Source organism: Triticum dicoccoides, chromosome 5A (assembly GCF_002162155.2).
Source record: "Triticum dicoccoides isolate Atlit2015 ecotype Zavitan chromosome 5A, WEW_v2.0, whole genome shotgun sequence".
Taxonomy (NCBI): domain Eukaryota; kingdom Viridiplantae; phylum Streptophyta; class Magnoliopsida; order Poales; family Poaceae; genus Triticum; species Triticum dicoccoides.
The window spans coordinates 1,026,208-1,036,478 of record NC_041388.1 but is presented as its reverse complement, the minus strand read 5'-3'; the positions used below and the strand labels follow the sequence as shown (position 1 = coordinate 1,036,478).

The 10,271-nt window shown below is 46.4% G+C and overlaps 1 protein-coding gene and 1 long non-coding RNA gene across 9 annotated transcripts; both read left to right on the top strand.

The window, feature by feature from the left end:
• The first annotated feature begins 814 nt into the window (after positions 1-814).
• On the top strand, positions 815-4,897 carry LOC119298703. Of its 8 annotated transcripts, XM_037575996.1 has the most exons (4): positions 815-1,047; positions 1,582-1,671; positions 1,795-2,042; positions 4,280-4,897. In XM_037575996.1, exons 2-4 carry the CDS (start codon positions 1,643-1,645, stop codon positions 4,483-4,485), a joined length of 483 nt encoding a protein of 160 aa, XP_037431893.1. In that variant the 5' UTR covers positions 815-1,047; positions 1,582-1,642; the 3' UTR covers positions 4,486-4,897. The 8 variants fall into 8 exon arrangements, 3 of the variants coding, with proteins under 3 accessions (XP_037431893.1, XP_037431892.1, XP_037431894.1); XR_005145920.1 differs by lacking the exons at positions 1,582-1,671; positions 1,795-2,042 and adding an exon at positions 3,914-4,048 and having other exon boundaries at positions 4,273-4,897; XR_005145919.1 differs by lacking the exons at positions 1,582-1,671; positions 1,795-2,042 and adding an exon at positions 2,895-4,048 and having other exon boundaries at positions 4,273-4,897.
• A 272-nt stretch (positions 4,898-5,169) lies between these two features.
• LOC119298704 lies at positions 5,170-9,134 on the top strand. The gene is made up of 6 exons (XR_005145922.1): positions 5,170-5,561; positions 5,692-5,725; positions 7,315-7,453; positions 7,547-7,618; positions 8,444-8,559; positions 8,828-9,134. It is a non-coding gene; the product is annotated as an uncharacterized LOC119298704 (long non-coding RNA).
• The last annotated feature ends 1,137 nt before the right edge of the window (positions 9,135-10,271 follow it).

The window sequence follows — 10,271 nt, the reverse complement described above, 5'->3', positions numbered from 1 at the left end:
CACTTTTGCGTCCCCCGCTTGGGTGCGGCAGCGGCGGCGCTCCACGTCCTCCCTCCCACTTCCGTAGCCGTTCATGAGTCGGGAAGGGTCGCTAGGGCTTTAGGCTCGCCGGCGGCGGACTGCGAGCTCGTGGCGTTCGAAAGCTGGCAGCGGCCGGCTCCCATAGTTGAGGCACTTCTGCGTTCCCCGCTTGTGTGCGGCGGCGCTCCGCGTCATCCAAACAACTTCCGTAGCCGTCCATGGGTCGGGAAGGATCGTTAGGGCTTTTTTTAGGCTCGCCGGCGGCGAGAAATTGGGGCGGAGGGGGAGGGGAATCGCGGCGGTGGATAGAGTTTGACCTGTATCTGAACGGTGACACCACAGAAATAGGGATGGAGAGGGTCTTTTTTAACTTTTTACGGGTCGGGTACGAGATACGGTGTCTGTTCTAACAAGAAAAACGGGTCAAACTCGTATGCTCACTGGAATTTTACGGGTTCAGCCCTTTTACGGGATGTGTTAGAGATGACCTTACTGTCCGAAACGTACGAAGAAACGAAGCAGGTGAGGACTCTTGGGTTTGACGTGACGCCTCAACGAACCGGAAATCATTACTCTACCTGGAGGAAAGAAAGGAACACTTTTTTTTGAACGCAAGGAAAGAACACTTTAGACCAATGGATGGAGTGTACCGGGATCGTGTGCTTGTTGTGATGGGTTGTGCGTCGTTGGATCCAAGAATCATGTTCGGTCTCAGCGGGTCGACCATTGAGCGCTAGCTAGGTACATGTACTGGTAGCCACCCGATCCGAGCCAAAGCTAACTGCATCCAGTAGGAGCCGTGACCACCGAGCCTCCGCTCTCTCTCTCTCTTGGCCCTCGCTCACTTATACTATATCTCTAGGGAAACCTAGCTAAGACGCTCCCTCCTCTCCTCTCGCAATAACAAGACGGAGGAGAGCAAAGCTCTTCTTCCCAAGTAAGTAAGATAGTGATCCTAGAGGGAGGGAGGGAGGGCATCCCATGTGCTTGGCCTTCCAAGTTAAAGGAGCTAGCTCTTTAGACCAGGTAAGGTTTGTTCATGGCGTCGTGGTTCGATCGTGCCAACTTGATAACTCGGTTTGTTCGCGAGACCGTTCCTTTTAGACTTTGGCCATGGTTTTTTGTTTGTTTGTTTTGTTTAGATTAGATCGAGATGACCCGTACAAACCAACCTCATGATTTTTAGATTAAGCTTTTGATGTTGCCCAACTTGATGCAATTTTTTTTTCGTCGATTCTAATTTGCTACAACTAGCTAGTCGCTTCTGCCATGCATGCTTCTATCGGATGGGTCGATCGAAGGAGGGTTTTGAGTCCCACTCCCACTTCTTCTTCTCTTAATGTTCTTGTAATCACGCCGATGCCGAAACCACATACGCTATAAATGAGTTACCTTTGATTTCATGCAATGCACTGAATTACCTTTGATCAATTTAGAGATTTGTTTGTTTGATTAATGAAAATATGTATGTATGTATGTTTCCACTGGCTGGGTTGGGCTGGGCTGTTTGGGAACTGGGATTTTTAAATGGTGGCAAATAGTAACTAAAATTCATACAAGGTTAATTACCACACGGACACAGTCAAAGAAGATAGTAAGTATATATGAAGAAGAAGAGCACATGTGCATCGTGGAGGACACAATCAGAAAGTAAGTTTCTTTGTCACAATCATTCACTCCTCAGATTCTATAAAGAGCACGCCCACACAGTGCCACTCCCAAACACACAGCTAGCACACCACTCTCTCACACTCAACACACAATGACTCGCAGCAAGATGCCTGCACGTAAGGTGATGGGGGTGCTGCTCTTTCTTGCTCTCCTGTGGAGCAGCCACCTGGTGATGGTAGCCGAGGCTGCCGAGGATATCCTTCCGTCAGACGAGCTGAGCCTTGAGGTTCTTGCACTGCTCGAGGACATCATGAAGTCCAACCTGTGCCCGGCAGCATGCGTGACCTGCTTGGTGCAGGTCGGGAAGAGCTGCCCTCTCATCTTGATGATGTTTGCTCCATGCGTCCTTGGTAAGGTCATGGCAGACCAGAGCTGCCCTCTCACCTTGATGATGTTTGCTCCATGTTTGCTCGCAGCGCCGCTTCTTCTTCTACCTTGAGCTGCCTCACACAACTCTCTCTCTCTCTTCTTTCTATCTTCTCTCAAGAACACACGCACACGCTCACGCACACAACCAAGGGAGAAACCGACTACTAGCTTTGCCAAGAGGTCAGCTCGTTGGTTCACACGAGAGACTACATTTTTTCTACCAGAGCCCTCACGGCTTCATTCTCATTAATCAAAGCACTATTTATACAAGGGACTATGCACACACGAACCAGCCACTGCTCTCGGCAGCCCCACTAATGGCACGATCTCCATGCACGCACACTCTCAACGGCCACACGACGTAGCCCACTGGGACCTTTTCTCATCCCAACTAACTCACGCATGAAGCTAGCAACTATCTGCATGCAACTAACTACCTAAACCGAACGCATACACTTATCACTACAAGAGTTGACCGGATGAGCCGGCTCAACCTGTCACGCTCCAGCCTCTTGTGCGACTTGCCGCTTCACGCACCACCACGGCTTCACGCCGCATCGGCATCTTTCCATACTCGCCGCATCGCACGACAGCGCGACATCTCGCCTCCTTCGCACACCTTGCCTGAAACTTGACAGGACTCTCTACTCGATCCCTAGACCATCTAAGTTACATGCAGGACTCAAAACAAATATTCAGATACAAATATCAGTTTTGCTAGAACTCATCTAGATGAGATTTAATTTGGTCTCATTCATCATTTATAACCGTTGGATGTGGTGCTATAAGATGCATGTGTGCTGACATGGGCTGTATCCGTTCTTGTTTTCCAGGTGAATAAGACCAAATTACGTCTCATCTAGATGAGTTCTAGGTACTCCCTACAAATATCAAGATTAAACCTAACAACATTGACCGGAGCACTGCCGGCCGAGATCCGCCGCGGGCAGGCCCCAGGCCGCCGCCTGGTCGCTCGCCGTGCCTGCAGGTCGCGCCGCAGGGAGGCCCCAAGCCACCGTCCGGTCGCCATTGACCCATTTGTGCTCGTCGGCGTCCGCGACGCCGTTAGGGCGCTCCATGCGGGGAGCGGCGAGGAGCAGAGGCTGCGGATTCCACCCTCCACCGAGCAGGTGACTCCTCGAGGCGTGGCGGGAGGCGGGGCAGCTCTGGTGGCGAAGGGCGCGGGGCGGGCGGCTCCAGCGGCGACCCGTAGTCTGGCGGCTCCAGCGGCGACCCGTGGCTCCAGCGGCGAAGGGCAGCGGTGGCGGCTCCAGCGACGACCTGCGGCTGCCGCGGCGAGCGGCTCCAGGGGCGAAGGGTGGCAGGCGACACCCGCGGCCAAGGGCGGCGGCTCCAGCGGCGAGAGGTTTTCGCGGCTGCACTTGCGGCGAAGTGTGGCTCCGGCTGCACCTGTTGGCCACGCTGGCACCTGAACTATGGGCCTGGCCTGGCAGAAACGTGATTAACCGCAGTAAAGCGGGCGGTTCCACGACTTGGTAGTTTTTTGCCACTGATTAGGTAAAAAGTGGTAGTTTTCCACACAAAATCGTAAAGTGGTAGTTTCTGACCACGTTTTCATGAAATGTGGTAGTTTTTGGTTAAATACTCCATCCTTGAGGAAGATTATCCAGATTCGCAATCTGTAGCTTGCCAAGCACAGGTGCAAGCAGTTTGGGGCACTCAGGTAGAACCCAAATCTGGCATGTACAAACTGCAAACAAATTACATTACACCCTCGAGAGCTAGAAAAGGGACTTTGTTAAGTTATTAATATTACTATTATAAGCATATAGAAATAGGAATGAGACATATATGGATGACTAGTGAGTACCTTTTCACTTTGAAAATCCAGACGCAGGTCGGTTATCCAGGCTACATTAGCAAGGAGCTCACTTAACTTGATATTACTAGCCGAACTAACACCAACTTTCCAAGGATTAGCTTTGAAAGCTGCGGGACAGAAGCAAAAAATCAGGCGATCTTGTTGGTAAGACCAACTAACATATTTTCTGCATCATCATCACATTATATAACCTAGGAAAGAAAAAATGAGCCTCCCTCGTGGACATGAACAAATTAAGGAGGAGAAAAGTCCTTGTGTTTTTTTGATATTCAAACCGCAGTCCCTTTTTAAGTGGATATCGAAAAAACGTTTCGCTCTTACGAAAAGAAGCCTGCATTTTTCAGCATTCAACCCGCAATTCTTTTTAGTGGACAGGTGGGCGAGCGGGAAGGACCGGGGCGTCGCCCACGACGCAGACGAGACCGGCGGCGGCTTATGGTGGCGCGGTCGATGAGGACCTGCTGGATCTCGCCGGATCTGGTGGGATGGCGCGCAGGCGGCGGATCCGGAAGGAAAGCGGCCCGAGCTTGGAGCACGAGGCATGGCGTGGGAGGACGGGAGGAAGGAGATGGGAGCGGTGAGGTGCGGCGGTGGTCCCGCTTCAGGGTGGACGCGGTCCGGGCCGGTCCGGTCCCTGACCGAGCCTTGCTTTGGACCGGCCGTGGCCGGTCCGGACAGGACCGGACCGAGATGTCCAGCGAGCCGTTTTTTCTGGACCGGACCGTGTGAGCGTCAGCTCGGTTAGGCCCGAGAGGACCGAATGGACCGGCTGGTGTTGCCTGGGAGTCTGTTTTTGTTGTGTTTAGCTGCTGTGTAGGCACCTTTTGATTCTGGAAAGCAAATGAAGCAAACAGAGGACAGAGGAGGAGATCGTCATGCAAAATGATCAGTTTACGGCTCCAACTGACGAAACTGTATTGTCTGACAAAACTGACGAAACTGAAGAAAACTTTATTGTCTGACGAAACTGAATTCTAACAACTTACGGCTATATCTGTCGAAACTGTATTGTACGCGAGACCTGCTGCAGCTGCTTCTTCATCTCCATAGCGTCCACGGCGGGGGAGATGGCGACAGTCGACGACGACGGGCAGGTGCAGCGCTCCCTCCTCTACTCCTCCACTACTCCTTTCCCCGCGTGCAGGTGCAGACGAGGAGGTGTTGGTCGACGAGACTAAGGGGAGAGACAAGATGGCGGAAAGTGGAGGAGGTGCAGGTGGTCAACGACGGCAACGGCGGCCGGCGGAGGCGGCGCTCCCTCCCTCCTGCAGTTGTATGGTGGGCAGCGGCGGCGCGGCGGGGCCGGGATGGGATGCGGAGGCGGCGTCGGGGTTGAGCGACCGAACGAACTGAGTGCGATTGCGTGCATTGGGCTGTGCCTTTTCTCGGTCCGACCGAGCGGACCAGTCAAAGCCCGGACCGGACCGACGTTTTCTCGGGCCTAATTTGACGGCCCGGACCGGCTGATTTCTTTATCGGGCCAGGACCGAGCGGGCCAAGACCGAGCGGGCCACGAGCGGGCCGAAAAGCCCGCTCGGTACGTCCACCCTGAGTCCCGCTGCTGCTCCTCGCCGGCCATCGGGTGCGCGGAGGCGTCGACATCGTTGAGTGGATCGAGCGAGCGCCGTCGCCTTCGTCCGTTCCCCTTGCTAAACAGGTTTTTTTCCCGACCCATCCCATTCCCAACCACGCTTCAATGCTGCTGGTGGTGCTCAGCGAGGACGAGTGCCGGAAGGGGCTAAGCGCTTTTTATCTTCCCTCAGAAACATAATTTTATCTTCTTTCAGATGTAGGAATTGATACGTACGGATGAACTTAAAGGTAGAATTTCTAATGGAAAAAGTCCAAAATAAACCTTGAACATGTAGATGAAAGCTAAATCCAACCCTGAACTTGCAATCCCGGAAATCAGCACACCGAACTCATTGATCCCGGTCTATTTTAAACCTTGAAGGCGTTTCCAAACAGGGATTGTGCACGTGGCAGACCAACTCCCGGGATTGTTGGCTACACACGCGATCGGGCCGGCCCATCAGGCGTGAAGGGAGATTTTTTTTCTTTTTTTCATTTTACTTTTTCGTAAGTGCGACATAAAAATAACCAAAAATAAGACAGCAGGCAGAGTCGAACTTGTCCCTTGGCCTATCGATATCCACTTGCTAGCCACGAGAGTAGATCACTATTAGTGCAACAAGTTGAAGCGCGAACATAATTAATCAGACACCAGCGTCGAGATTTGTAAACATTTTTTGGGAGCAAACAAATTTTGAAACGTATTTTTTTTTTAAATCCCCAAGATATTCTAAGGTGCGAACACTTTTTTAATTTTGAATACTTTTGAAAAAAGGAACAACTTTTTTGAAAACACAATCAGTTTTTACAAAGCGAATACTCTTTGAAACATAAAAATAACAATAAAAAGGGAACAATTCTTGAATCCAGAAAAAAAATATGCACAAACTTTCAAAAAAATGTTTACTATAATTTTTTCATAAATTCAAAAATGTTAAAGCATTTCATAAGTTGCTGAATAGTTAAAAAATGTTCATGTTTTCTAATTTTGTCACAAACTAAAAACTGTTTGGTGTTTAATAAAAATTGTTTGGAGTTCTCAAGTTCTGTCTAAATTTTTAAAACTGTTCGTGATTTTAAAAGTTATTTACATTTATCAAAAGATGTTCGGAATTGTGTCGCATTTTCCTTACAGATGTTTTTGGAATTTCCTAAATTATTTGCGTTAAAAATGAGCATTTTGAAATTGTTCAAAAAACAATTCATGAAATGTTTGATTTTCTAACATGTTTAGATATATGTTCGCTCCTTTCTGTTCTTATAAATGTGACTACCTAGCGTCATGTGCAGCCTTCAGGGCCAGTGGCTAGCCGGGGTTGCGCTCTGAATACGAGAACCAGAGTTGCAGTCCTATGAATACGGTGTATAGCGTATTTTTCTTTTGTCGCCTAGTAATTTTTCATCGATCCTTATAAAAGACAACTGGCTTTGTGTAGTTATATAAGAAAAAAGTTCGTTGTTATTACAAATGTAAAAATTTATTATCATTATGAAAATAAATAACAAAAAATGGAAAAGAAAAAACGTAGCAGCACGAGTGATTGCGCTAATGGGCCGGCCCGATTCGTCTTAATGTCCTGCCAGCCGGTCAACGCCCAGAATTTGACTTGCCACGTCAGCGAATACCAGCTAAACGGGCTCAAGGTTCAAAATAGACCGGGATCAGAAAGTTGGGTGTGCTGATTTCCGGGATTGCAAGTTCAAGGTTTGATTTAGCTTTCGTCTATAAGTTTAAGGTTTATTTTGAACTTTTTCCATTTCTAATCTTAATCTTGCAGTGTTCAAGAAGGCGCCCAGAAAATCAATTGACACCATCCCTTCTCTGATTATGCACACAGATCAGGAGAGACATACTGGCCGGGACAATCTTTAAACCATGAAGCTACACAATCTATTGAATCGGCCAATAGGTGGATATCGTAATTAGAATCAGGGCATTTCTATGAAAGTCTATATATCACAGTTAACTACAGGGAGGTAAGCCGTAGTGTTATTTCACATGCTACACTTGCATCAACAAAACATGCATGTGTATTGACTGCATTTTCCATTGTATTTCTGATGGAGCAGAAAACAAATGAGACATTCCCATTCACAAGTGTTTATGCTGAACCCAGACTTTTCAGACCATCAGACCAACCAGTAAGTATCAATTATGCAAAACATGTGAAACAACCAGTAAGTATGGGTACTGATTGTAAGAAAATAAATATCAACGAAACGGAACGGAACTGGAGCCTGTAGTGGTTACATGGAGCCAACTGTGTGTTTGTGACAACATTGAATTAACATTTAATCGATGTATCTAAATGTATATATTTTATATGTGTAAACGAAGGGGTTGGAATAAAGTGGGTTTTCATATCATAATTTTTTTAACTCCACTCCGTGGCCCTCCTCCTCCAGACCCCGTTCAACCTCATCAAACCAACTTGTGTGTCGAGGAGCTTAGCTCAGCTAGCTGTTTGCACGCTCTGTAGTTCCTATTCTGAACATATGAGTCAACTTCCCGAACCCATGCTTACGGCATCAAGTATTACATAGACTTTTTTTGCTTAATTTACTTGTCCATAGAAGAATCTGGACGTTTCATTTGGTTCAGTTACTATCAGCAAGAACACATTGTGAGTGCCAGATCTTTAACCGTTTGCCTGTGAATGTATGGTCTTCCAACAGTAATTATATTGGCCGTAGCACACCCGTGCGTCGGGATGATGTACACCGCTTGGGGTTTAATACCAAATTGGTGTATGTCGATACTGAAATATCCAAAGATCACTTGACCGGATCAATTTTCTTTTCTCTGGAATTGTTTCTTATGTATATGCACAGATGTACTAGATGCTATGTTTTTACAATTTCAGTACACATATGCTTGCTAATGTGATTACTTGTTCATTTCACTAGATAGTGTGTTCCCATCGATCCATCCATGTACTGAATTGACAATTTTCTTACTCTGTTCAGGTTGCAATCACGAACGAGCAGCAAATGTTTGCACTGAACTACTGGGGTAAGGCAGTGAAATACTTTTTGCTCGCGGGGGTGAAAGTTTGGAACAGAGAAAGAACAGACAACAAAGTGTATGCACTACACATATGCTACTACTTAGATCCTTATTTCTTGTCTTGCAATGAAGGAGTACAGGTCCTTCCATATAGGACTTACAAACTGACTAAAGACTGAATATTTCTACTAGCAGTTTATTACTCATCGTTGTAATTTTATTGTCTCATAAGCATAGACCATTCATATGCATAATTGTCAGGTTGCACTTTTCTCATCTTTTAAGTTGATAGGGAAATTTGTACAGATGACATGTTTATGTGAATGACACTATTCTAATGGCAGAATGAGGATGGGGCATTCGGTGATCCAGCATCTGTTCTACCATCAGGGCTGATGGCATTCTTTGGCAATACTAAGCCGCTTGATAAATCCATGGCATGAGATGGGCCTTGGGTATAATCCAAGCATCGAACCTGGGTGATCCGTGGTGATACAATTTAATGAAAACATGAACCATGGCTTGATGTTGCTTTCAACCAGTACAAGGCTATGTGGAGAAAGTATGTAGATACTGAAAAGGAATTCCTGACACTATGTAACTTTGGTCTCTCAAGTAATTAAAGAAATTCTCCAAGAATAAGGCCACCATCAATATATTTGTTCTTTTATGGGCAAAAGAGTCTTCATGTGAATTGTCTCTTTTTAGTTGTTGCAAAGTTTCTTACCTTTGTGCTGGTCAACTATTTTTATGTAGAATTTGATAATATATTTTTAGCTAAGGTGCAATCATTGTAGTATATATAGTTGAAGGGGATGTTATAGATGAACATTTGTGTACTATTTGTAGCAAACACATCCTCAGTTGTATTAATGGAAATGGAAGAAAAATATGACGTTTGCTTCGTAGCGAAGCACTTAAGAGGCATGCGGGGACACGCGCATGACTCACCCTCCCTCTATGAAACAACTCCACAACATTATGAGTCAAAAGCAAGCAGAAGTATGGGGGCGGTATATGGTAATATGGACTTGGTGCAGGAGTAGATAGGTGTATAGACTAGGCGCGGGAGTAGTTCACAGAGTGCAACCCTCAAATCCAGCTCGACGAGATTAGTTTTTTTAGTTAAACGAGGTGAAGGACTAGCTCATAGAGGGCGAATCTCATATCTAGCTCGACGAGATTAATTTTTTTAAGTTTTAAACATTCCATTGCACGGTTTAAGGACAATTGTGTCATGCAGTGGTTGACCTTACCACTCTGGAATCTGAAGGAAATATGCCCTAGTGGCAATAATAAAGTTATTATTTATTTCCTTATTTCATGATAAATGTTTATTATTCATGCTAGAATTGTATTAACCGGAAACATAATACATGTGTGAATACATAGACAAACAGAGTGTCACTAGTATGCCTCTACTAGACTAGCTCGTTAATCAAAGATGGTTATGTTTCCTAAACCATGAACAAAGAGTTGTTATTTGATTAACGAGGTCACATCATTAGTTGAATGATCTGATTGACATGACCCATTCCATTAGCTTAGCACCCGATCGTTTAGTATGTTGCTATTGCTTTCTTTATGACTTATACATGTTCCTATGACTATGAGATTATGCAACTCCCATTTGCCGGAGGAACACTTTGGGTGCTACCCAACGTCACAACGTAACTGGGTGATTATAAAGGAGCATTACAGGTGTCTCCAAAGGTAGATGTTGGGTTGGCGTATTTCGAGATTAGGATTTGTCACTCCGATTGTCGGAGAGGTATCTCTGGGCCCTCT

Coding starts and splice junctions, on each gene's coding strand:
- LOC119298703 (XM_037575995.1), top strand. CDS start 1,493: ATGTATGTTTCCACTGGCTGGGTTGGGCTGGGCTGTTTGGGAACTGGG. Junction 1,672..1,794: donor GTGGAGGACACAATCAGAAA/GTAAGTTTCTTT, acceptor AATGACTCGCAG/CAAGATGCCTGCACGTAAGG. Junction 2,043..4,279: donor GTTTGCTCCATGCGTCCTTG/GTAAGGTCATGG, acceptor TTTAGTGGACAG/GTGGGCGAGCGGGAAGGACC.